The sequence below is a fragment of the Bos indicus genome, chromosome 19 (assembly GCF_029378745.1).
Source record: "Bos indicus isolate NIAB-ARS_2022 breed Sahiwal x Tharparkar chromosome 19, NIAB-ARS_B.indTharparkar_mat_pri_1.0, whole genome shotgun sequence".
Classification (NCBI taxonomy): Eukaryota; Metazoa; Chordata; class Mammalia; order Artiodactyla; family Bovidae; genus Bos; species Bos indicus.
Window position 1 is genome coordinate 25,962,027 of NC_091778.1, and position 26,170 is coordinate 25,988,196.

At 45.7% G+C, this 26,170-nt stretch overlaps 2 protein-coding genes across 6 annotated transcripts in view; one reads left to right on the forward strand and one right to left on the reverse strand.

The window, feature by feature from the left end:
* ZZEF1 (zinc finger ZZ-type and EF-hand domain containing 1) overlaps positions 1 to 18,561 on the reverse strand; it is a 94,969-nt gene extending 76,408 nt beyond the window's left edge. For both annotated transcript variants that reach the window (XM_019981030.2, XM_070772855.1), the window contains exons 1-6: positions 18,080 to 18,561; positions 9,916 to 10,060; positions 6,263 to 6,457; positions 4,543 to 4,714; positions 2,868 to 3,067; positions 1,255 to 1,465 (exon numbers count right to left, since the gene is read on the reverse strand). In XM_019981030.2, the coding sequence (XP_019836589.2) occupies positions 1,255 to 1,465; positions 2,868 to 3,067; positions 4,543 to 4,714; positions 6,263 to 6,457; positions 9,916 to 10,060; positions 18,080 to 18,433 (1,277 nt within the window). In that variant the 5' untranslated portion in view covers positions 18,434 to 18,561. The remainder of the gene's footprint in view (positions 1 to 1,254; positions 1,466 to 2,867; positions 3,068 to 4,542; positions 4,715 to 6,262; positions 6,458 to 9,915; positions 10,061 to 18,079) is intronic.
* A 131-nt stretch (positions 18,562 to 18,692) lies between these two features.
* Positions 18,693 to 25,447, forward strand: CYB5D2 (cytochrome b5 domain containing 2). Of its 4 annotated transcripts, none has more exons than XM_019981031.2 (4): positions 18,693 to 19,258; positions 22,656 to 22,796; positions 23,848 to 24,034; positions 24,537 to 25,447. In XM_019981031.2, the coding sequence occupies exons 1-4, from the start codon at positions 19,003 to 19,005 to the stop codon at positions 24,748 to 24,750; spliced, it is 798 nt and encodes a 265-aa protein (XP_019836590.2). In that variant the 5' UTR covers positions 18,693 to 19,002; the 3' UTR covers positions 24,751 to 25,447. The 4 variants fall into 4 exon arrangements, with proteins under 4 accessions (XP_019836590.2, XP_019836593.2, XP_070628962.1 ...); XM_019981034.2 differs by having other exon boundaries at positions 18,704 to 18,988; XM_070772861.1 differs by lacking the exon at positions 18,693 to 19,258 and adding an exon at positions 19,305 to 21,102.
* The last annotated feature ends 723 nt before the right edge of the window (positions 25,448 to 26,170 follow it).

Here is a 26,170-nt window from a genome sequence, read left to right on the forward strand (position 1 = left end):
GGTATGGAATGTCAGCCCTGAGAAGGTGAGGAGGGAGTTCAGGCAAGGGCTGGGGAGCTGGCAGGCTGGTTATACAGAGTGGGACTCTTTAAATAAGTGAACATATTAGGGTTGATGGGAGCCAAGTTTCTCACAGTCATAGCAGGGAGCTACAAACACAGAAAGAGAGACAATCAGAATGAACATGGTAGCCCTGGCTTAGAACTATCAGTGTAAACTCAAAAGAGTTTTCAGTGTTACAGACAGAGAAATAGATACAGGAGGCGATGTGTCTATGTATACACACGTGTCTATTACTCATTTACAGACATATACTTCCCAGCTATGTCCACTGAGAGAAGCAACACTCCGACAGCAATGGGTTTAGTTTGTTCAGTTCCTAAACACAACTCTCCACTAAAAGTGACCACAACTCTTGAGAAAAAAGGCTAATCCTAGGACTATGGCAGGAGCATTCAAGGTAAGCCTAGAATATTTTGTTGTGAGGAAGAGTTCCAAGATGAGGACATGTCAAAAGGACACATGTCCAAGTTCCTATCAGCCAAATCTGGGCCAAACTGAGAAGCAAGCTGTGATTGATAACAACCGCAGGAGTAAATAGGAATCATGAGTCACGTCAAGTGAAGCCTAATGAGGAATGCGATATTTAGAGTCTCCAAGTACCTCCTCACAAAATACGAACTTGAACCGTCTGAAGTGCAAGCGCCAAGTCTTCACCACTGGATGGCCAGGCAAGTCCACCTTAACAGTTTTTTTTAAAAGGAAATTTCCAAAGGTGCTTTACATTTAAAAATAGACTAGTTTAATGTCCTTGGAAAGATCTGACTCTTTTGTGAAAAGAGCCTTCAACCTAGGGCCGAGGTCCAAAGACCTCCAGCTGATCCATCACTGCTTGGTCATGTATCCCAGGAAAGGTCACCGTACACTTGACTGGAAAATAGGGATACTTTTTACACATACATATTATGATGTAAGTGGGTAAAAAATATATAGCATCTGAAGGTGTTTTATCCCATATAAATTACTATGTAAATGCAAGCAGCTGTTCCCCAGGGGGTAAGGGATAGGAATGGCATATGTGGCCCAGCCCCACCCTCCCCCAGGACCGAAGCTGAAGGCACAAACAGGAAACAACAGGGCACCTGAGGGCCGGCTGCTGAGTGAGTCTCGAGGGTTGGAGGGTGCTCAGTGACTTGTCCTACAGGGCTGGAGAGAGAGCACGCCGTGACAGGCCTGGAAAGCACAGTGACTTACTGAGTGTTGCGCAGCACTGTCTGGACAAAGGCAGGATTTGTCTCCATGGAAGCCGTCACCAGAGATGTCAGTAGAGACCAATACCATATTGCAGAAGCATCTGAGACTGAGACCCCAGACTTCTTGACTCTCTGAAAGCCAACAGCCCTCAGACCGTGAATTCTAGTGTCACATCCATCACTAAGACAACGCTTTATGTTAATCTGGACATCTGTCAAGTGCAAACAACAAATTCAGTATTGGATTAACTTCTTCAGTTCAGCAAATGCTAGGCTTCCAACTAAAAGCAAAACAGTAATTCACATTTCGAAAAGAAAATGCTAAAGATATATTTTGATGCCAGAAATAAATGGTGTGTGCAATGGAGCAAGTATACAATCAATTTGTCAAAAGAGCAGTGACCAATCTAAGGAGCCAAAAGTATCACGTGCAAAATTAAGGGTGGCTTAAATCTTTACATCACAATGCTTCATAGGAATTTATGACTCTTGAAAATCAACACAAACTGTATTTTTAAAATCCTGATTAAACACATGGTAAGAAATGTCTATAATTTTTCCTAGAGTTCCAAAATTTAGATTTAGTTATAAAACAGCAGCTGGCTCATAGCCGTTGTGAGGATTTCTTTTTAATAATCAAGTCCAAATAGATGACATAGGCATGACTCACTTTTAAGAGCTGTCAGAATTTCTTATTTGGGTTGGAGAGGAGGAGGTGAGAAGTTAAAAAGGACACAACTCAGAGAAAAGACCACCACAGTGTAAGACAGGAAGCTGCTACTCCACAAGCTTAACTACTTCTGTGCCTAGGGGTGAGACACAAAGACTCTACCTCCCTAGGCCTCAGTTCCTCTGAGCAAAGTAAGAATACTTCTTTTGGCCCAGGAAAGCATTAGGAGAAATGAGACAAAACATGAAGCATTCCGGCTCCCTGAATGAAATAAGCCTGGAAAGAAATCACAGAATCGTGATTATTTCCAAAATGCTATGTGTGAAGCAAGGTTATAATAGTATAAAAATGGAAACAACTGAAATTTAAGAAGAAAAAGCTTCTTAAAATTAAGGCACAGTCTTAACAACACTAAGTAAAGGTGTGCATGAATGTATGGTGAGACAACACGTTACAAAGTTACAAAAGAGCATGAATGAAATATCACCACTTTTGTAAAAAGATACATAAAGATATACATATATATATGCAAACCTATTTTTAAGTATTCTTAAAAATATATATATATATGTCTGTGTGTGTATTTATATACATACACAAAATAAGAAAAGGACTGGAAGGATCCATACCAATGAATTCACAGTTACAATCCCCGAGTAGTGGGACTTTGAATAATTTTTTGTTTGTGTCAATATTTCTAATTTTCTAATAAGAAAAAAAATTTTTTAATTTAAAAAGATTTTACTGCTTTTCTATAACTTTTCAAAACACCGAATAGGTGAAGTAACAACCACTTTTATGTGCACAATGAGACGCAAATCAGATCTCCAAGAAAAACAAACAGGCTTTCTACTTCAGAGATCTTCCTGCCAAAAAACAGGACCTTTCTTCCTCCCCTCCAGTCCTCTTAGTTAGAAGGGCAAGATGCCTCTTGGTTGACTCACAGAGCTGACTGATGTTGGCATTTTCCAGCAGTGTCACATAGCCAGTGACATTGCTGGGAATGTGCACGTCGCGGACTTCCTGAAGATCGCTGGCCGTCCGCCCCACTGCTACAGTCACCTGCTGCGGCATGTAGCTCTGGTCAGTGGCCGCCACAGCAATGGACAAGTGCCTGAGTACGACGTCTGGCTTCATTTTTAGACTGGAAAACACGAAGAGAGAGCAGAAACGACAAATGTTTTATACAGGCTGAGAACTGGCAGGGCCCACAAGTTGCACCTCCAAGATCCTGTAGGTGCTATATACGCAAAGACTGACTCCCCTAAAAGCAACTAACTTAAAAAGCTGGCTACTAGTTTCAAAGTTCTTATGACCTTCCCAAGTTTCTAAAATCCCTTTCAGTTCAAGATCAATCTAGTCTTTTTTTTTTAATGCTTATACTTTATGTATGTATGTATTTATTTTTGGCTGTGCTGGGTCTTTGATGCTGCTCGGCTTTTCTCTAGTCGTGGCAAGTGGGACTACTCTCTAGTAGCGGTGTGCATGGACTTCTCACTGTGGTGGCTTCTCTTGCTGTGGAGCTCAGGCTTTAGGGGTGCAGGCTTCAGGACTTGTTGTCATGTGGGCTCAGGAGTCTTGGCTCCCAGGCTCTAGAGCACAGGCTCAATAGTTGTGGCGCACAGGCTCAGTTACTCTGAGGCATGTGGGATATTCCCAGATCAGGCATCGAACCCATGTCTCCTGCATTGGCAGGCAGATTCCTTACCATTGAGCCACGAGGGACACCCTCTATTTCCTTTTAAGATACCAGTACAGGCAGGAAAGTATAAAATGAACATTCTAATAAAATGCCTCTACCCAGTATGAAGCAAGTTCTAACTGTATCCAAAGAACTGAGATTTGCTCATGTATAGATGGCTAAAGAGCTTATTTATCCTTTATGAGAAAACAGTAATTACTTCTATTTCCACCAACTGAAATCAGGCCATTTTCTGATGGGACAGATGATATTTTAGACAGCAGCTTCAGAACATATAGAAACATCACGGTTGCCTGTCATCAGTTTCACTTCAGGATTCTTGACCACACATTCCCTCTTTCTCTACCAAACTGGCCAACTTAGTTGCATAAATTAAATGTGCAGAAATGATCTTAAAATCACATCAGATATAAGAAAAGTATCCCTTGTTCCTTGTGACACTAACCTTCCTGAAAAACTAGTGAAAAAGATCTGAAGTCAGTATCATAAATACTAGTCAAATGTTAATTTTCTCCCTTAAAATACCAGTAAAGAAATTATCCGTATTTATGAGTATACGAACATGGGTATATAATTTCACATGATTCTTTTAACTTGATTCTTACAGCATCATCACAGATAATCACAAGAAGAAAAAAACTAGGCAGTTAAGTTAAAAAATAGTCTAAATTTTTTTTAAATGATTTTTTTTTTTAACACACTGACAGGGTAAGGGAGAAGGCAATGGCACCCCATTCCAGTACTCTTGCCTGGAAAATCCCAGGGATGGGGAGCCCGGTGGGCTGCCGTCTATGGGGTTGCACAGAGTTGGACATGACTGAAGCGACTTAGCAGCAGCAGCAGCAGACAGGGTAAGAGAAAGAAAGCAGGTAATTTCCTTGGGCCTTCACCCAAGAATCTGGTATTATGGCACCCACCGAATCCAGTGTGAGCGGGCACTGCCATCTGACTGCCAGTAGGATGAGGTTTCTCCATTTGTCATCTTGTCAATGTCTGCAGGGTTGGAGGATGTTTCTATATAAGCGTAGCATTTCGCAACAGACTTGAGTTTGTCCATCTCTGGGCTTCTAGTTAGATCTCCAGGGCTCTCTGTGAGAAAAACCAGATTTTATCATGACATCTTTTTCACAAAGCATCTTTTAAAAAGGTCATTTAAAATATCTAACAGAAATATTCCTGGCACTTTGGCCCTAGAAAAATAAATGCTCTGTAAAATCTCCTTCTAAATTGGACAACATGTATAAAGAAGAAATTGGCCAAGGACTGCTCCACGGGTTGGTGGTAGTACAGCATAAATCACTGATATATTTGCAAAACTAACTAAGAGATGAAAATGGTGACTTATACTTTTAAGTTACATTTCTTTAATTATGAGTGAGACTTTTCAAGCCACTTGTTTGTAAGCCGCTTGTGTTTCTGAGTATGGCTTTGTCCTATCCTCATCTACTTGTTACTGGGTCACAAGTCTTATCAATTTATCCATTTTGTATATATTATGTAATGTATATATACACACACATAATAAGTAATATTTCAGTTCAGTTCAGTTCAATCGCCTGTTTACTGTGAACCAGGCCTTTTTTCTACACATTTTCTATGTATTAATTCATTTTAGAGATGAGGAAACTAAGGCAATTAAAAAACTGCCCAAGGTCAGTTAAAACAAAAAAACACTCACAATGTTACAAAATACACCTTTGTTCCGTAAAATGCTATCTGCCTTTTGACTCTGCTTATGATATGTTTTTGCTGTACAGAACTTTAAATTCACATACAGTCTAACTTACTAATCTTTTCTTTTGTAGTTTCATGTTCTACTTAAGAGAGGTTTTCCCATGTGAGGGCTTTTATAAAGTGGAACTCCTTCCTTCTAGCACTCTTTCCTACAGCTTTCTTTTTGGTTGAACTTTTTAATCCATGTGAAATTTATTTGATTAAGTGGGTTAAGAATCTAGTTTTATTTTTTTCTCCAAATGTCTAACCAGTTCCTTAACCCAATCTGTAGGCTCATTCACTTCCTGCCCTGACTTGTAACGCTAACTAACTACATCTGGTACCATGTCCCCCATGCAACGGCGTCTATTTCTGGACTGTGGGGCTCCACGGACCTGCCAATTCATATTATCAACTTTTGCTGTGGTCCCCAGTGAGCCTGTAGTGGCTTCCCTCGTTTATTCAACAACTATTCACTGAGTACCCACTGTGTGGCAAGCATAGTTCTGGGTCCCAAGGATAATGAAGCGAATAAGACAGACAAAAATGTAAGTAAATAATAATGCTACAACTTCAGGTAATAAGTGCCATTTAGGCTTTTAAACCTGCAAAGGGGACTGTGACCAAAGAGGGGAAGTGGTGGCAGTGGGGGCATAGGTCGAGAGTAATGAGGAGAGGCCTGCCACATCTGAGCGGAGACCTGGGTGATAAGAAAGCAGTTGGGTTAAGAATAAGGCGAGGGGGAGGGGAAGGAAAGGGAAAGCGGAAAGGGAGAACAGTTCACATTCTTCTGCTACAAACTGGTCACTATAATTTCAGAAATAAAAGCAGGGAGGAGGGCTGGCTCATCCTGTCAATAAACACTCACTTGGAAGAAATGATCACCAGACATCCTCAAGAACAGCCCCACCCCCGCACACATACCCTTTTCTTTTTGTACCAGCTGATCCAGAGACTCCCTCAGAACAGAGGCCCTCATGGTGCTCATGTTATTGCAGTGGTCCAACATGGGGTAGGGGATGACGGTGCTGGAGAGCCGGTTGCGATGCAGGAAGCGCAGGATCATCGCCGCATGGACATCCAGGCCCTCCTTGGACTCTGAAAATATGTCTATGAAACCTAAGCAGAAAAAGTCCATTTTTTATGTTTTTGGGAACCTACCACAATAGGTTCCACATTCCCTGCCTGGTGGCCTAGCAGAATTATCTGAATCAAAAGCAGCCATTAAGAATCCTCTCTGGTAGTTTCAGCTTTAATCATTTAAAAATCTAAAGACGTTTTTAAGAAATGAACCAGTGGTGATCTCAATTTCAAAATTAATTTCACTGTAGTTTCACAGACATTTTAGAAGACTTAGAATAATGATAATTTCTTTCAATCCAAGCTCCCAATTTTTATGTTTAATTTATAAATTTAAATACTAACGACATTTTTGAAGAAGTTTTGCATATTGAATATAGGCTAGGAATAATGTTTATCACGTTAGACTGTAATGGCGTAACTGCTTTTATACTAAGCTACGAAAATAACGGTAATGAAAACACAGCCATTAACCTGACCACAATTCTTGAGTGCATTTTATAGTTTTCAAGGTCCTTCCACAGACATCATTGCAGTCAGCCCCCATGGTAAGTGGTGGGGGGAGGGTGGGGAGGAGAAGGCACCGGTACCCTCCTCTTATAGCTGAGGAACGAGGCTCGGGTACACGCTGAGACAACACCCAGGGGAGGGACTGCAGAGAGGCCCTGCGCCGCTTCCAAGTGCTTCCTCCACCACTCCAGTCTTCTCTCTCCGGGCAGGGGGCGCCTCTGGAGTCTCCTCCATCTGTCCCTCCCTCTGGTCACTGTCCAGACTCTGGCTTCAACACCTCCATTCATACACCCACCCAGATATCCTAAGTGGCTCCCCTGGCTGCATTTTGTCTGACGTTAACCTCAGCAACCTTTCAAAAACACAAAACAGGCCATGTCTGAAGTGAAGTGAAAGTCGCTCAGTTGTGTCCAACTCTTTACAACCCCATGGACTATATATATAGTCCATGGCATTTTCCAGACCAGAATACTGGAGTGGGTAGCCTTTCCCTTCTCCAGGGGATCTTCCCAACCCAGGGATCGAACCCAGGTCTCCCACGTTACAGGTGGATTCTTTACCAGCTAGGCCACAAGGGAAGCCCAAGAATACTGGAGTGGGTAGCCTATCCCTTCTTCAGGGGATCTTCCCAACCCAGGGATCCAATCCAGTCTCCCACACTGCAGGCGGATTCTTTACCAGCTGAGCCACAAGGGAAGAGGCAGGATGAGATGGGCCACTTCTAGGGCACAATTTCTCCTCAGTCTCACGTTTAGCTTCAAAAATTAAAGCAGTTTCCTTCTGCCCTAATAAAATCTTTTTGTTTCACACTTAAAAGCAGTTTCTCCTGCGGACTTCTGGAATCCTGCTCTTGTTATTGTAGGTTCAGCTACAATAACATGCTTTCAACTGAGGTGCACATGACTCAGACAGTTAAGTGAAGAGAGAATAAACACGGCAGCTTTTCCTAGAGCTCAGACATGCTTACAGATCTGGGGAGGGTTTTCTTTGTTTGTTTGTTTCTCTTTTACTTTCTAATTAAAACAAAAGTACATATATTATCATTGTATTACTGGATGAACTGTCATAAGCTGAGCACACCCAAGTGAGCAGCACCTAGAGCAAGATTCCAGAAGTCCACAGGAGAAACTGCTTTTAAGTGTGAAACAAAAAGATTATATTAGAGCAGAAGGAAACTGCTTTAATTTTTGAAGCTAACCAAAAGACTGAGGAGAAACTGTGCCCTAGAAGTGGCCCATCTGATTCTGCCTCTACACAAAACCAGGAGCCCCTGGTTTGATCTCCCAAGCCCAGAAGTTCATGCCATCCCTCATATCTCCTCTTACAGTTCTTCTTAACGGACACTCAGGGTAATACCCAGACTTCATGTGATGACGCTGCTGGTACTGCACTGATCTGCTCCAAACAGACTGATGCTTATAATGGGAAAACTTTTATCACATGGTGAAATAAGCAATGAATCTGGTAAATGGGCTGTCTCTTTTAACCATTCAGCACTCATACAAAGAGATATGAAAGGAGTATCAGTCTAGGTTAGACAGAGGGACCAGGAAAGTGGGATTCCACCAGTGAGGTGAGCTCAGCTCACCAAGTTTCAGCCTAGGATTATTATTTTTAAAAAAAGAAAAACTCTTTTAAGTTAAAATAACAGATAAAATATTTCAGTAGAAAGTCCCAAGTCACAACACTGCTAGAGAAGGTCTGGACCCCCGATTAGGGATCTGGGCCCCGAGTTTTTCTAGACTAATCCCCACTGCTCCTCAGGATCACTCAGAGCAACAACTCACTAAGTGCTGGGGATCCCCTGGTCGCCACTCCTGTCCCCTCCTCCCAAAACATCTCTCTAAGGTGTTTAAATAAAGCCCCTGATGCTACCCATATGCTGGTAATACAGAGGTGGGGATAATACAAAATGCTAAAAGTTAGCTATGCATAATTTAAAGTGTAATTTTTACTGCCATGAGAACAGTAGAAAAATTAACATGTTCAGGCTATCTATAATGCTCTATAAAAATTACATAATTCAAGACAATCTGAAGAAGAGCAGAAGTAAGCATTTTTCATTAATATACAGAAACCCTCCTTCCCTAGCTCAATACATCCTCAGTAGGAAGCCAGAGAGGTCAATCAGAGTTACATTTATGGATCCAACGAGTCTATTTGCCTCCCTGCTGCCCAAGATCCTCTGTGCTAAATATTATGACTCCAAGTGCACAAAGCAGAAAAGCTCCTGGATAAAATGAACTAAACCAAAAGGATGATATGCCAAGTTTAATTTTTTCCTTTCAAACTCAATTGCTTTCTCAATAGAAAAAAAAAACAAGAAAAGGTAACTTTATTTTGATTCTGTTTCTGAGCTCCCTAAATAAAACCATCAAAAAATATAGACAAGGTTTTTTCATAGAGACAATGTAGAGGTACTGTTTCATTTTAAGCTATTTTTATTCTCACAAATTTCAGAGCAATGGCTTTCTAAAAATTAAAAAAGCTGGGTGCCTACCAAGTGCCAAACTACTAAATGTAAGGACTCACCAAAAGTAAAAGAGAAGGTTCCCTGCCCTCATGGAGCTCATAGGATAAAAGTGAAGACAGATATTTACAAACAAGTGAGTAATAATTAATTAACTAGAACAGTGATATGTTGGGGAAAAAAAAACAAAACAAATACACAATGCTAAGAAAGCCTACAACCGGGGCCAGGGAAGGCTTCTTGAGAGAGTGAAACAGAGAGATCCAGTAAGGAAGGTGGCCTCATGACAAAGGTTCATAAAGATGGGAGAACTGCTCAGCCACCGCTGTGTGGGGAACACAAGAAATGATTATACTCAACACACATTCAGATCATGAGCTTAATGAAGGCTATCAGAAAATCATGACTATTTCATGGTGCCCACAAGCTTGTCTAATTACAACCCATATTACAGCAAAGCTCATTTGGGCTCTAAGAGAGCATTCTTCAGCATTCAGCCCTCAGATGAGGGCCTCACCTGGAACAAGAGAGCATGCTTGCAGCTGTCTGATGATGTGGCTCAGCTCTCCCTGAAGGTTAGCTCCACTGGAATTCTTGAGGGCCTCCAACATGTTCTCAGCATCAACCGTACCATCACCCTCAGCATCAAACTGGGCAAAGGCCTACAAGACAAGAGATGCAAGAAAATCAGATATGGGTTCCAAATTCTGAATAACTGAAACTTTTTAAGACCAGTGATTTTTGTTATTGTTGTGGGAAGAGTTCATACATATCATTCAAAGAACAAATAAGTTCGGGATAGTAACTCATGATGTTCTGCAGAACATGTGTGGACAAGTATTGCTACCTGTAGGCACAACATCCAACATCATCATCATCTCGTCTCTTTCAAGAGAGTAAGCCCCCTGTCCCAAAATAATTTCAGAAGAAAGCAATCACCGAAAAAATGTTCAACTGGTTACAAAGTGCCAAAAACAAAGCATTGGCTTAGGGTAGCATCTCAGGTTTAGTAGGGCTTTTTATTTTAAACTCTCTTTGGACCCGAGAGCTAACTTGGTTTATCTACTTTACAGCCCTGTTTACCCTAACCTTTAACTATAATCTAATTTTACCCTGTTCATGTCGGGGAACAGGGTACAGCATGGGATTTGGCTCGAATCCTGCTCTGTCACTAACTGGCCATGTGACTTCAAAAACACACTCCCTTGCCTCCATAAGCCTCAGCTTCTTTTTTTTTTTTTTTGGCTGTTCTGTGCAGCATGTGGGATCTTAGTTCCCAGGTGAGGGATCGAACCTGTGCCCGCTGCATTGAGAGTCTTAACCATTAGACTGCCAGGGAATTCCTTCATCCTTTCCTGATTAGACCCAATCAGGAAAGCTGAGTTTACTTTGGAAGTCACACACCTAAAGTAAATACGAGAGAAGAAATCAGAAGAAACAGACTGTGATGAAGACGAGACTAGCAATTGCCCTGTGAGAAAAGCCTGGAATCTCCAGTGAGGAGAAAAGATGACTGGGAGTAATAGTCTCCATTTCAAACATCTGATGGGCTATTACGGGAAGGAGCAGTTACAATTAAGGTCATCAGATGGAAGCTAGAGGGAAAAGTTCATCATAAAGACGGATGCATCTGTTGTTGGTGGGGTGTAAAGATGGATTAGGAGGCTCCGGAAGGAATGCCCAACTCATTCCTCAAAGCTTCAGTTAGCAAAAGCTAGACAAGGAGCCATCAAGAGTGTTCAAAGACGTCACACTAAACAAATGCATTTACCTCTGCTCCCTCCTGAAATTCCACTAAGACAATATTATAGAGGGAATTTTTTTTTAAGTATAAGGACAAAGCAAACAGGAGATATTGCAACAGCAACAAAATTTTGGAAGCTGGGAGGCAGACGGATTTCTGGGACAATTGGATAAACTGGAATATGGACTGGGTGTTAATGACACAGATGTTAACAGGACAGTGAAGACCACTAAGACCACTAAAAAACAAGTTACAGAAGAGTATCAGAAAATGACCTCATGTTAGTTTAAACAAAAAGCAAATATGCACTTTCCACATTGGTACCAAACATACATAGATTTATCAGCAGAGAGTCCCTTGGACTGCAAGGAGATCAAACCAGTCAATCCTCAAGGAAATCAACTCTGAATATTCGCTGGAAGGACTGATACTAAGGCTGCAGCTCCAATACTTTGGCCACCTGATGCGAAGAGCCGACTTATTGGAAAAGACTTTGATGCTGGGAAAGATTGAAGGCAAAAGGAGAAGCTGATAAAAGAGGATGAGATTGTCAGACAGCATTACCGATTCAATGGACATGAATTTGAGCAAACTCTGGCAGATGGTGAAGGACAGGGGAGCCTGGTACGCTGCAGTCCATGGAGTTGCAAAGAATCAGATACAACTGAGCAAGTGAACAACAATAATAATCTGAAAGAGTACATATCAAGATACTAATAGTGGTAACATGCCAATCTACATAAGTCGCTTTTATAGTGACAAAAGGGAAATTATAAACATTAAAACATTTGAAGCACACCCTAATATGAAGAGTAGAGCCAATGGGTGTGGAGGAAGGTAGAGCAGAAGCACAGCCTCTGTCTGCCCTGAGGCCCCAGGACGTGAATGCACAGCACCAATAACAGCTACATCGCAGCTCCTTCACACTGTAGCACAGTAAGGAAACAGAAATACTGTATGATTCAAAGTCTGAGGGGATTAGCACAATGGTAACCCATTCAATGTGGAATGACAGATGGTTTGGGAAGCTCTGAATTAGTATTTGAGCACTCACTAAATTTTAAGCAGTGCACAAACCATTTATTCCACGTAACAGCAAGATTACTATTAGCCTCATTTTAAAGTTGTACATTTTACAGAGAGGTCAGAAAACTTGCCCAAAGTCACACAGCCAGTATTTGACTCCAAGGCTCCAGAGCTCGTGTTCTTCGCCACAACTCCAGTCTCCTTCCTTTGACCAGATAACCCCTGGGGTTCCTTGCTGTCCGAGACCAAGTGCTCAAAATCTCCCTCTTATCCATCCCTTTCCTCCAGCTTCTAACCCTTGCTCTCGGCACCTTGAGCACAGGCTTACTCAACATCAGCCTTAAAGCTGAGACTCACCCTAAATCGCAGGCAGCGCTCAAGCCCTACTCCCACCAGAACTTCTGCACTTCAGGTGCCACCTGCATCTCAAGTGCTGTCTGTTCCCAACTTCCCACACAACTCTTGCCGTTTAGGGTTGGTAAAAATTCTATATGAGCAAGGCTGTATGAATAAGCAACATTTTTCTATTTTTAACAGACTCTGTTGATCCGTCAATAGTTAATGGATATGATCAAAAGAATTTTCAAACAAACGAAAAATAAAGACAGTTTGGGTGAGAAAAAAAAAAAAAAAACAATCAGAACAGTGCTGCTAACAGCTTCACTGAACAAATATGTAATTTCCTAATACTTGGGAAATTGTCCTTAAAAAAAATGCAGAGGTTTTGAAATCTACCCCTTAGCATCTAGTTTGTCTCCCAGGAGCCAATTTACTTAGCACCTACTTAACACCAGCTGACAGGGAGCCACTTATGCCCGACCTGGGCTTGGCTCTGTGCATACTGGGACGTCAGGGTGGAATCCTGGCTCTCCAAAATCCCCACCACATAGAAGACAGATCCACAAACCAGCAGCAGCAATGTGATGGGTGTGATCATTACAACAATAGAAGTAATAGCATAACAAGTACAAGAGCTAATACTAAATTCCACAATCCTAAAGCTGGGACCATGACTTTAACTAGACAGGGAAAGAGAGGTAAGGGATTTTGTCCAAAGTCACATGGTTAGGACTGGTAAATGATGGAGCTTGGATGGGAATTCTGGTACGATGTGGGACCCCACACTGTCAATCACTGTGACCTGAGCTAACAGACACTCTGGAGGCCAGAAGCCCAGGAGTGGTAGAGGCAATGTGGGGGAAATGGCCCTCAGAAAAATGGGGAGCCACTCCAGTTCCTAAAGCAAGACAGTACACAACGAAGTAGCAGTCTGGAAATCAGGGAAAGGCAAAACAGAGCAGTGACCTTTCCTCCACAGTTCTCGGGGATCATGAAGCTCTCCACAAGAAGCCAATACCATCATGTCCCTCACAGCAAAGCATACAGAGCCAGAACAACCTCCAATTCCCCCAGGATCGTCCTCTCGGCACTGCCTCACCACTACCAATGGCCAGCGCTCACTGAAGGCTTCCTGTGTGCTGGAGGAGTGCAGGCAGGTGGCGGGCCTCGGAGCCTCATGCAGAGCAAGACCACACAGTGTGCTCCAGTGTCAAAAGACCTGTCCAGAACAGGAAATAAGAGCCTCAAGGGAAGGAGTGAAGATACGATGATACAGAAGCCATGTGAATCACGCCACAGGACAGGCTTGGTCCCGACTGTCCTGACCAGGAGATGGGGCCAAGGAGGGGAATCTTGGAGAACGCACAGAAGAAAGGTCCACACACCAGACGAGGCAAGCGTCCCACGGGGGACAGAAGTAGGAGAGGTCAGACAGGGAGACAGGCCAGCCTGCAGTCTCCACCTCATTCCGAGGAGTATGCACCTGATTCCTTTGGCAGTGAGGAACCCTTACAGGCTCTCAGCTGAGGGTAAGCCCGCTTCGTCTTCATGGTACACACACGCGGCTCTCATACTCTGTCTTGAAAGGGCACAGAATTACATCTGCATGACTCTTTTGCATAGTTCTTGGGCTCAGAGCCATTCTAAGTTAATCAATACTATGACATGATAATGCCAAGATGGTATTTTTCTCCAAATTTCCTCTAAACTCCAGCAGTGACTAAGAATCTTTTTAAGTTTTCACTAAAACTATATTTAACTGCTTCCTCAATGTCAGTAAGTATCTTTTTGGGAATTTTCTGGCAGTCCAGTGAGAATCTGAGCTCTCACTGCCGAGGACCCAGGTTCGATCCCTGGTTGGGGAACTAAAATCCCACACGCCATATGGTACAGTCAGAAAAAAAGAAAGAAAAGGATTATCTTCCTATTAAAAGGTAATGGATTGAATATAAAATATAAAGCTGGAGAATGAGGACTGTCAAATAGAACACTGGCTCTGAGCAGGGACTGTGCTAAGACAAGAAATAAATGAATAAAAAAAGTCCTTCCTTCAGACTTTACAACTCTACAGATTTCACCAAGTAGGCACCAAAGCTAATATGGCAAATTAATCTAATAAGACCTGTTCATCCTAAATCCCCAACTTCAAGCCATCTGCTATCATCCTGTGCTCAGCACTTTTTTCCTGCTCTAGAGCATATACATGACCTACTGGAAGTATATCATAGTAGGAGCACAATATCTAATCTCTGAGTCAAATAAGAATTTAATGTTAACTCCAATTCCTCTTCTACATAGGAGTCAATTAAATCCTGCTCCTTGTGAGCAAATCAAAGACTCTCTTTCCATGGACTACACCCATCAAGAGAAGAGGTGTGTTGTAACTATAAAATGATAATGTTTCAGACTTTGGTCCCCGGTATAACTTCAAGAATTTCTTTAGGACAACACCTCAAGCAAGCAAGGGATGTGAAGGCAAGACAGCTAGACAGACATGGATGGCAGCAGGAGCCGAAAGAAGCAACACATACAACATGGAGCTTCTCATCATTACACTAGTGAATACTATACCCCGACGAGAACCTGCTCTAAAATTTGGTCACTGCCTGCTTTCTAGCCTTGTTCTCCTTCTGCTGTGATCTAGCCATGTGAGTCAAAGATGGCGAAACTGTAACCCAATATCTGTTCTCCTCTTTCTCAGTAATTTAACTACTGATTTTCAGCTGAATATATGGCCATGGAATAAGGGATCTTTCCCAACCTCCCTTGCAGCTAAGTGTGGCCATGTGACTGGGTTTGGTCAAAGGTGTTCGTGGCCCTCTCCTTCCCTTTCCAGCTGATTGTGGAAAGCAGCAGCAAAGGAGTCTTGTGGGTCACTAGGTGGAAGGTGACTGTGGAAGATGACAGCACCTGATGGACAGAACCAGTCCCTGGCAACTGCGAAACTTGCATGGATCAATCCTGGACTGCCTACTTGGACTTTTACATTAAAAGCTTCTTTATTGTTTAAAGCACTGATGCACTGGATTTTCTGTCCCTTAAAGCAGTTTGTAGCCCAAAGACATCATACCAGTCTCCCCGATTCTCTATTCTATGGACTTGGGGCTTGTGCACGTGACACCCTCTGTCTGAAACAGGGCTCACACCTTCTGCTCCTGCTTTCAGTCTTCTTTCAGTCTTCAAATCTGAGCTGGAAAGTTACTTTCTCAGGTACATTTTCTCTGACACCCTGCTGCTGCTGCTAAGTCACTTCAGTCGTGTTCAACTCTATGTGACCCCAGAGACGGCAGCCCACCAGGCTCCCCCGTCCCTGGGATTCTCCAGGCAAGAACACTGGAGTGGGTTGCCATTTCCTTCTCCAATGCATGAAAATGAAAGTGAAGTCGCTCAGTCGTGACACCCTGGATGAGGTCAAATACTCCTGCTATTTTTTCATTATGCTTTCCCTTGAATAACTCACCACACCTATAAATTGCTGGGTTAATGTGCATCTCTTTCAGTATTAAATACTCTTTTTTAAATAATGTAGACCATTTTTAAAAGTCTTCATTGAATTTGTTAGAATATTACTTCTATCTTGCATGCCTTCTCAATTACTAAGTCCAGTCTTTCTCTTTGCAACCCCAAGCAAGAATACTGGAGCGGGTGGCCATTCCGTTCTCCAGGAGATATTCCCAACCCAGGGATCCAACCAGAATGTCCTGCATTGGCAGGCAGATTCTCTACCACTGAGCCAGCTTCTGTCTTATGTTTTGGCCTTTTGGCCCCAGGGTCATGTAGGATCTGAGTCCCCTGATCAGGGATTGAACCATACTCCCCTGCACTGGAAGGTGAGGTCTTAGCCACTGGACCACCAGCCAAGTCGTACGCAGTAGATACTCTTTAAGAGTAAGCATCTTGCTTTGTCCACTGTCATTCAAGTCCTTGGCACTCAGTATATGCTCAACAAGCATTTGCTCAGTGAAAGAATAAAGTCATAGCCCTTGCGTGAATTCTGGACCATACCTCAAGGACTTCTTGGCCTTACATTACAGGACTCTTGAAGCTCTATTCCTATCAGACACTCTCACAATTGTAAACACTTTTCCTCCATTGTCTTTGGATCCTTCAAGATATCTGCATAGCTCTTTCTGACTGCTTCACTTTCTCACTATACGTCTAGGACTAGAGTGGAAAGTACTGGGAATTCCCTGGTGGTCCAGTGGTTAGGACTCTGTACTTTCACTGGGAAGGACGCAGGGTCTGATCCCTGGTCAGGGATCTAAGATCCCACAAACAATGCAGCCAAAAAACCAAATTCCTGGAGGTTGAAAAAAAAGGAGACCTTTCACTAAGTAACATGACTGACATTTTCAAAAGCCGGATGCCTTACAGGTATTCTTAAAAGGAAAATATAAGACACACACAAACTACATTGTCTGAACTCTTGACATGTAGAGGAAAACATTTTTAAAATATTTGAAAAGCCTCTGGTTTTAAAGTGTAAACCAGTCTCTAATGGCATTAAAATACCTTCTCTGTTTGTGTACTCATTCTTCACTGACACTGAATATACTACATGGTTTACCCATTTTCACAAATTAAGTACCTTTTTGTTATAACATTGTGGACTTAATGAAAGAGAGCCTTAAGAAGCTTGTAGTGTGACATAAGACAAACAAAAACCAAGAAATGTGAGTGACAGTCTCAGTTTCATTAATGACTCACAGGGTGATGCTGGATCAGTTCCCTTCTTAATTCTAAAATGAAGTGTCTGGTACAGATCAGATCAGATCAGTCGCTCAGTCTGTCCGACTCTTTGCGACCCCATGAATCGCAGCTCGCCAGGCCTCCCTGTCCATAAGATCCCTTGCAAGGAAAATACTTTGTTGCCGTATCAATTTGCTGTTAATCACTTAACAAAGATGATATTGATGATTATGCCCCAAACTATATAATCACAAGTAGTCACAGGAAACCTGGTTTTTGCCCATTAGTTGTAGGTTCCAGGGAGGTTTAAATGAGACTAAAATATGATCCTTCAAAGATATAAAAACCAATGCAGGTTTTGGAAAAGCTAGTTTCTGCGAGGTGGGAATGGCTTTCAGAATGTGAATTTTTCCAATATATGTTATTCTCCTCCCACATTCGTTAGGACCCCACACTGGACTCAGAAGGTGCCTCTGCAAAAACCCACTGGCCAATAAAACCGAAAGATTGTCATGGCCACTCCCTTGATCCCTGTACTACAATCCCCTTAGGCCATCCTGGAAGGCAGTTGATGCAGCATCAGGCAACAGCACAAAGGTCTGTGCTACAGCAACATGCAAAGACTTATCCAGCATTGATATCCAGAACGGCCCAGCCGAAGCTTTCCACAGCTCTAGTAAAGGTTAGAGAGATCGACAGCTGGCTCCCCGAGTGAACAGACTGGAAGCTCCCACTGTGGGTCCCGGCATACTCAAGCTCCTATTCTCAGAAGCTGCCAACCCTACGGGTTCCTGCCCAGCCTCTCTAAAGCCACTGCCTACCTCTTCATGCCCTTAGTGCCGACCGCCCTGCCCCCGCCCCACAATCGCTAGTCAGTCCTGACCTCCTCGAACCGCTCGCCCGAGAAGCCGGCGCCACGAGCCTCCAGCAGCTCCCCGAACTGCTCCAGGGTGACGGACTCTTCGCCGCGGCCCAGGCGCTCTTCCAGCCAGCGCAAAAGCGCGCCGTGGTGCCTGGACACCAGAGACTCGCAGGGCGGCGTGGGCCGCAGAGCAGCCGCCGCCTCTCGCAGCCGGGCCGGCTCCAGCAGCGCCGCGGCGGGCGGCAGCGCCGGGGCCGCGGGGCCCTGGCCGGGGGTCGTGCCCGAGTCCGCGGCCCAGTCCTGGTGCGGGCCCCAGCCCTCGCCCCCGGCGGCTGCCGCCTCGTCTTCACTGCTGTGACTCGGAGCGTTCCCCATGAGGTCTCCGTCTCGGGCGCCCGGCTCTGCTGCCGCCGCCGCCTCCCCGCCACGACCTGTCAACCTCCGACGGCACCCGGCGGGCGGGGACCGGGAAGGGACGACGGCGGCGGCTGCGGCTTCCGGCTTCCTCGCCGACAAGCGAGGACTTCTGTCGTAAAGGCGCCGTTAAGCGGACACCACCAGCTGTCGTAAGACAGCAAGCCGGGGACAGCCTGATTTTCAAGAGGGCGCTGCTGTCATTACGTCTACGTAACCCGCAGCCTCCTTTGCTACCATCTTTGTTGGGGGCGGACAACCTGCAGGCCAGAATATCCTCTCGCCAGTCACCTCCTTAGTATCTCTCAACAGTCGCTAGCTATGCTAGAAAAGTACGAGGAAGGTTGGAGCCAAGGAGTGAACTTTTCGCCAAAGACTTTCCCTTCCAGTGCCCCACTGTCCCCTTAGTGACATGCGGACCCGGGAAAGCGCGCGTCGCGCTGGTGACGTCGCGGCCGGTTCTCCGCCATCTTAGCTGTGGACCGAGAGGTGTCAACTTCGGAGGAGCCAAGAGGGGTACGGCTGCGTAAATGCCGGGGCTCGGCGGGCGTGGGCTCTGGCTGGGCCCGGCCGTGGCCGTGGCGGCGGCGGCGGCGATGGCCGCATGGCTGATGGGCTGGTGGAGTCCCCGCGCCGACTTTCGCCTTTTCATACCCGAGGAGCTGGCCCGCTATCGCGGCCGCCCAGGGGACCCGGGCCTCTATTTGGCCTTGCTCGGCCGCGTCTACGATGTGTCCTCTGGCCGGAGGCACTACGAGCCCGGGGCCCACTATAGCGGCTTCGCAGGTATTAGCAGGGCGGTTCACGCTTTTTCCTGCTACGACGCGGGCGGGTAGCCGCCTGCGCTTCATTCATGCACGTATTCATTTATTCGTGTGTTCATTTCCTCCCCACATTTCGTCAGACCAGCGTGGGGGCCGGGCTCAGCTGCATCATCCATCTGGTGTGTTTTGACTATAGACAACTGTCACGGCCTCTATTCTCCCTGTCTTTCCCCACCGCTCCTCCTGACTAGGTTGGAGAAACACATCACTTGTCTCCTGTCAGTTCCTCTTTACCGGCCTGCAGAAGCTTCCAAGACGTGCTTTGTGGCTCTCAGGGCACAGAGATGAGTCCCTGCCCTCAGGGTTCCCCAGCTGATTCCAATCTTTCTTCAGTGTGTCCCAGTAAGAAGTGACTTCCTTTCCCCCATCCCAGGTTTCCCGAAAAATAGTACATTTGGTTTGCTCCTAGTACAAACGCTTTTATCTGTCTTCCTTAAAGAAGTTTATCAGGGGACTTTTGTGGGATCCACGTTGGATCCCTGGTCAGGAAACTGAAAGTTTGAATGCTACCTGCAAGGAAGGTTTACAATCCCACCTGCTGCAAGTAAGATCTGGTGCAGCCAGATAAATAATAAAGTTCATCAGGCTAGAGCACAGGGAAGGAGTCTGGCCATCTTTATAGTCTTTCAGTACTTAGAACAAAGTTGGGCGTATGTCAGGCCACAAAGAACATTTGTCAAATGAGGCTTATTCTAACCCTTTTTTACAGCTGGGGAGGATTGGAGGATGTAATTTGCCTAAAGCCCTCACAACTAAGTCCTGACTAGGACCACCCCTTTTAGAGATGTTGCTTTACCAGCCCAGAGGAATGACCACCTCCCAGATTAAAAGTAAAAGCAAATGAGGAGCAAGCCTAAAGCCACTGACTAAGCTGATATTAAATAAGCATTGTCCATTTGTCATTATATCTGGGGAGTTGGGAAGCTGCCTCTGGCACTTAAATACAAGGCACGTCCCTGTCTCTAGGGAGAACTTGAAAAGTAGAAGCACTGACAGAAGGAATTACGTGCAGTTGATGATGCTGACAGGTCGTCAAACAGTCCAAGAGAGGGAAAGGACTTACCCAGGGCTGCACAGTGAGTGAGAAGCAGAGATGCAACTGAAATCAAGTGTTTTATTCACCTGCCAGTTGAGGACACTTTGGATGCACTCTCCTGCCACTCCCTGATGCAGCTGTCGTGGCTGTATGCATGTGTGAGCAAAAGCCTCCCCCTTTCTGGGGTGATCTTTCTTTTGTGGTGTGCTGTCCTGTAGAGTGAGTTCATTTGTGTCCCATGTTACTTACCATCCATTTATTAGCCACCGCCATGTAGCTCGCCTTGTCCCCAGCCCCCTACACACTCGAGTAGGGAAGCAGATACATTCACTTATTCATTCGCTTAGTATTTTTATGAAGATATTCAGATGGTATAAAATCCACCCTTTTAGACAGTAGAATTTAGTGGTTTTTAACATGGGAAGTTGGGCTTTCCTGGTAGCTGAGCTGGTAAAGAATCGACCAGCAATGCAGGAGACCCCAGTTCGAGTCCTGGGTCAGCAAGATCCCTGGAGAAGGGATAGGCTACCAACTCCAGTATTCTTGGGCTTCCCTGGTGGTTCAGACAGTAAAGAATCTGCCTGCAATGTGGGAGACCTGGGTTCGATCCCTTGGTTGGGAAGATTCCCTGGAGGAGGGCATGGCAACCCACTCTAGTATTCTTGCCTGGAGAATCCCATGGACAGAGAAGCCTGGTGGGCTACAGTCCATGGAGTCACAAAGAGTCGGACAGGACTGAGCAACTAAGCACACACAACATGGGGAGCTGGGTAAGTATCACCACTGTCTTAGGCCAGGGCATTTTATCACCTCCCCAAAGAAACCCCATTTTTGTTAGGAGTCATTCTCCATCCCCTCTGACTACCTGGCCCCTGGCAATCAGTATCTACTTGCTGTCGCAAAAGATTTGCCTCTTCTGGCATTTCATGTTCATGAGTCAGACTTGTCACCTTTTGTGTCCGGCTTCATTCACTTGGCATAATGTTTTCAAGGTTCATTCATGATATGTTGGCGAGTATCAGTACTCTATCCCTTTTTATGGCCAAATAATATTCTGTTGCGTAGATTTTGCTGATCTGTTGATTATTTCTTGGATATTTAGGTTCTTTCCACCTTTTGCTTATTATGAATAATGCTGTTACGACCAGTTTTGTTGTGGACGTGTGTTTTCAGTTCTCGTGTGTGTATACCTAGGAGGGGAATTGCTGAGTCATATGGTAATTCATGTTTAACTTAATTTATATTTTTTGGTTGTGCTGGGTCTTCATTGCCGCATGCAGGCTTTCTCTAGTTGTGGCAAGCAGGGACAACCCTTCATGGTGGTGCACGGGCTTCTCATTGAGGGGGCTTCTCATTGAGGAGGCTTCTCGTTGCAGGCCACAGGCTCTAGGGCACATGGGCTTCAGGAGTTGTAGCTCTTGGGCTCTAGAGCTTAGGCTCAGTAGTTGTAGTGCATGGGCTTAGTTGCTGTGTGGCATGTGGCATCTTTCAAGACCAGGGATCAGAGAATGATGATCAATTTGTTTAAAATATCAGTCTAAGTGTTATACAGAAAATAGATTAGTGGAGGACAGAAATAAACACAGGGAGACCTTCTGGGGTTTACTCTAATAGCTTAGATGAGAGATGCCGGCAGCCTGAGCTTGCTTAGTGGTAGATGGAGCCAGGTGGTCTGATACAAGAACTATTTAGGAAGACAATAGGACTTGGGAACTAACTGGATGTGAGGGATGAAGGAGGTGTCAAGGACTGCACTTCTGGATTGAGCAACTAGTTATTAACTGAGATAGAGAGTATTAGATTGGAGGCAGGTTTCCAGGGACTGGGGATGCCATGTGGACATTTTGAACTTGAGATGTCTGCAAGTCCTCTAAGGAATGTTGAGCAGACAACTGGATATACAGGTCTGGCGCTCAAGATACAAATTTGGCACCTTTGGTATCGAGGTGCTACTTGAAACCACAAGAGTGGATGAGATCATCAAGGGGAGGGTGTGGATGGAGCAGAAGAGGTGAACAAGAATCGATCCCCGAGACTGGCAGAAAACGAGCTAGAGGGGTAGGAGGAAAACCAGGAGTGTAGTGTCACGGAAGCCAAGGGACTCCGCCGTGTGAGATGTTGCTGAAAGTCAATGAAAGAATGGGGTACGTGCGAGAATATGTGTCCAGGATCCAGGACCATCTGTCACCAAGGAGGAGGGATTAGCTTTGCTTAGGGCTGGGCAGTGAGGGTTTTCAGGAGATATTTCTCAGAAAATAGGTTCTTGAGTTGGTGTAGTGTTGGTGATTTACAAGCGAATCTACTGGAAACCTCTCTCCCGCAGGCCGAGATGCATCCAGAGCGTTTGTGACCGGGGACTACTCTGAAGCAGGCCTTGTAGATGATGTATCCGACCTGTCATTTTCTGAGATGCTGACACTCCAAAACTGGCTTTCATTCTATGAGAAGAACTACAAATTCATTGGTAGGTATTCTGCAGGTCATTTCCATAGATTTCATTTAGTTGTCTTGAATTTGCCACACTGCATGTGAGATCTTAGTTCCCTGACCAGGGATCATACCCATGCCCCCTGCATTGGGCGCTCAGAGTCTTAGCCACCAGACCACCAGGGAAGTCTCCGGGTAAACCTAGAAGTGCTTTCTGCTGCTTCTCTTGCCATATGACAGGGGCTGCTAGTAAAGGCCACCTGTACTTTAGGACTTGGAGGTAAAAGTCCCTGCACCTAAGAACTGGTACCTTCTTGGCTCTGGCCTCCTGAAGCTGCTCTTGCTGCCATTGCTTAGACCTTACAAATTCTGACAGGATTTTAAACTAAAACCAGTCCATGCAGTGTGTCTACTGAAGGACTGAGCCAGAAAAGAATGATGGACAGGGGAGAGCATGAGCTCGGGGTCAGACCTACTTACTAGCTTGAGAGACTCCCCAGCTACTTCATCTCCCAGTCCGTCTCGCAGGACCATGGGGCACTGATTTCTCTCTCATAGCCGTGTATGAGGATTACAAAACACTGGTAAAGTGCCAGCAAAGCTCCTGATACTGAGTGAATGCTCGATGGATGACTTATTTATGTTACATAAGACAAAATAATTCAATGTGGGGAAGAACTTAGCCACAAAACTGTTACTCAATAGGCAATTCATTCATCAAGCATTTATGGAACACCTGCTCACCTCAAGTACTGTGAAACATTGAAAAACGAGTGACAGGTGGTTCCACTCCCAGGGAACTGATGTCTGGAATGGGGGAAGATTTTATGTTTTCTGTCCTGGAGGTCTCTACACCCAGAACAGGGAGGCTTCTATCCGGAGTGGTGTAAGACACAGAGACGTCAGGGCAGAAGGCGCCACGAGTCCTTCCAGCCAGCTCCTGATACACCAGCAGCCAGCCAGCCACCATAGAGCCCCAGGGGCAGAGCTCTCCTGGGGACTCAAGCTCTCCTGGGGCTTCTGCAGGAGAAGCCTCTGTCCCGCCCCCTCCCACCACTGTGCTGACGTCAGCTTTCCTGCCGCCACAGGAAGGGTGATAGGAAGGTTTTACGGAGAGGATGGGCTCCCCACCCCAGAACTGACCCAGGCAGAAGCCATGATGACCAAAGGCTTGGAAGCAGACAGACAGGAGCTGATAGAGAAGCAGAGGTTCCCACCGTGCAACGCTGAGTGGAGCTTCATCAGGGGTAGCCGGTTCTGGTGTTCCCAACAGAGGTAAATGGGCTTCCCATCTGTTCCTCCCACCTCTCCCCCAGATCCAGCTTCTAGGTCATCTGAGTTGTTCCCTGAGGCCATAAATTGAGAGTAACCCAGGAGAACTTGGTCAAGACCCATGTGCCCTGGGATTCTTAAGCCAGACAGGGCTTCTGAGATGCTCCCAGGCCAGTGAGGGCGGGGGAGCCTTTCACTGGGGTTGTCAACCAAGCAGGAAAGTGGGGCTGCCTCCTGGGAAGGCAGATGGCTGGGGCCAGGGGGAGCGCAGAGAAAGGAGGACGCTGCCCTCGGGAGGGAAGCTGGAGGAAGTCAGGGTGGGGGGGTGGGGAGAGCATGAGAGTTCAGGTGAACACTGCAGACTGTCACCTTGGGAAAACACCAAGATGGGAAGTGGGATGGTGTCCACTTTGCACAAGGCCTGGCTCACTGCCTCCTCCCTCCCCTCTCCAGAGACACTCAGGAGTTAGTGCTTCTAAGAAGCCCTCTTTCCTTCTTTCCTTAGTGGAGGTGTGAGCAGAGACTGGATCGGCGTTCCCAGGAAGCTGTTTAAGCCAGGTGTCAAGCCCCATTGTGTGTGTGTGAGAACAACTGGCCCTCCGAGTGACCAGTCGCCGGAAAACCCTACGCACAGAAATCGTGGGGACCTGGACCACCCCAACTTGGGGGAGTACCCAGGCTGCCCACCCCTCGCCATCACATGCTCTGTCCCCCTCTAAGCTGCACCCTGTGTGTCCGTAACCCCCAGGGAACCCTGCCGAGAGCCCTAACAAGCTGGAGGATGGCACCTACGTGAACAAGAGGGTCTGGAAGGACTGGGCCACACTCTGCAGACGGGACTCATGCCCCTCCCCGCGGGCTCACTGTCTGGTGACTTAGGCCAGCACGTGGCCTGCCTGGTACTGGTCAGTCTGTTGTTGGCACTGTTCCTCGGGTCTCCTCCTCCTCTGGAGTTGGCAGACATTAATGGGCACAAATATGACCAACTCGAAACTCACTGGACCAACACACAAAAGGACTCCGCTCCAACAGCTTCTTTCCCAGGGACTGCTGGGGTGCCGGATCAGCCGCTGGCCTGGCCCTGCTTGTAGTGCCCACCCTGGTCAGGGATCAGGGGCTCTGACACTCCTTCACCATCCAGAAACAAGCAGACACATCCAGAAAGGCCAGATGAATGAACAGTGCTAACACAGCCCTGTTCCTGTTCCCCACGTGCTATTGTGAGCCCTTTTACAACCATTCTTAGATGTAAGACCTGTGCCCAAAGGCAAACTTGCATTGACAACCAAAAGCCACACTGAGTTAATCTGAGCTGGACCCGTATAGAGGTGAACCAGGACAGGCTGATTCTGGAAATGGAAAAGCTTTTGCTTGTGTAGATGCAGCAAATCCAGATCTCTCTGAACAGAGCAACAATTTATGTAGTCCTTTGTGTTAATTTTTTTAGAACATTGGCTGCACTGGGTCTTTGTTGCAGCGTGTGGGCACTCTAGTTGTGGTGCACGGGCTCAGTTCTCCAGGGCATGTGGGATCTTAGTTCTCTGTCCAGGGATCAAATTCGTGTTCCCTGCATTGAAAGGTGGATTCTTAACTGCTGGACCACCAGGGAAGCCGCAAAGCAACTGTCTAAAGCAAGGATATAATTTCTTTCTTGAACACTTCAAATTAGGGACGTACATCTATATGTACATGTGCTCAGTCGTGACTGACTCTCTGAGCCTCATGGTTGTAGCTCATCAAACTCCCTTGTCCATGGGATTTTCCAGGCAAGAATGCTGGAGTGGGTTGCCATTTGGGATGGTGTGCTTTCAAAGGGAGAAGTCTGCATTTTGAGCCAAAGGTGGTTTCACAGCCCTAACAGACAGTGGGAAGCACAGCATCCAAGCCTGGGAAAGGCTGCAAAAGCCAGTACCAACAGCCTGGACAGTGGGTGGAGTGTCCAGGGTCATCTGCAATCTCCCACACTGGGCCCAGTTCATGCATTACCTCCTGGATTCAAGTTAAGCAGCCGGGGCAAGGAGTGTTCCTACTTTACAGATAAGGAAACGAACCTGGCATGAATCCAGGTCCACAGTCTCCCCATCTGCACCTTCACCTCAGCACCTCCCAATCCCCTCAGCTGTTGACCTAAACATTCTC

Bases quoted from the DNA above. Each gene is read 5' to 3' on its own strand.
- CYB5D2 (XM_019981031.2), top strand. From the start codon at position 19,003: ATGCCGGGGCTCGGCGGGCGTGGGCTCTGGCTGGGCCCGGCCGTGGCC. The intron at 19,259-22,655 runs GTATTAGCAGGG...TCTCTCCCGCAG, and splicing joins CCACTATAGCGGCTTCGCAG to GCCGAGATGCATCCAGAGCG. The intron at 22,797-23,847 runs GTAGGTATTCTG...CTGCCGCCACAG, and splicing joins GAAGAACTACAAATTCATTG to GAAGGGTGATAGGAAGGTTT.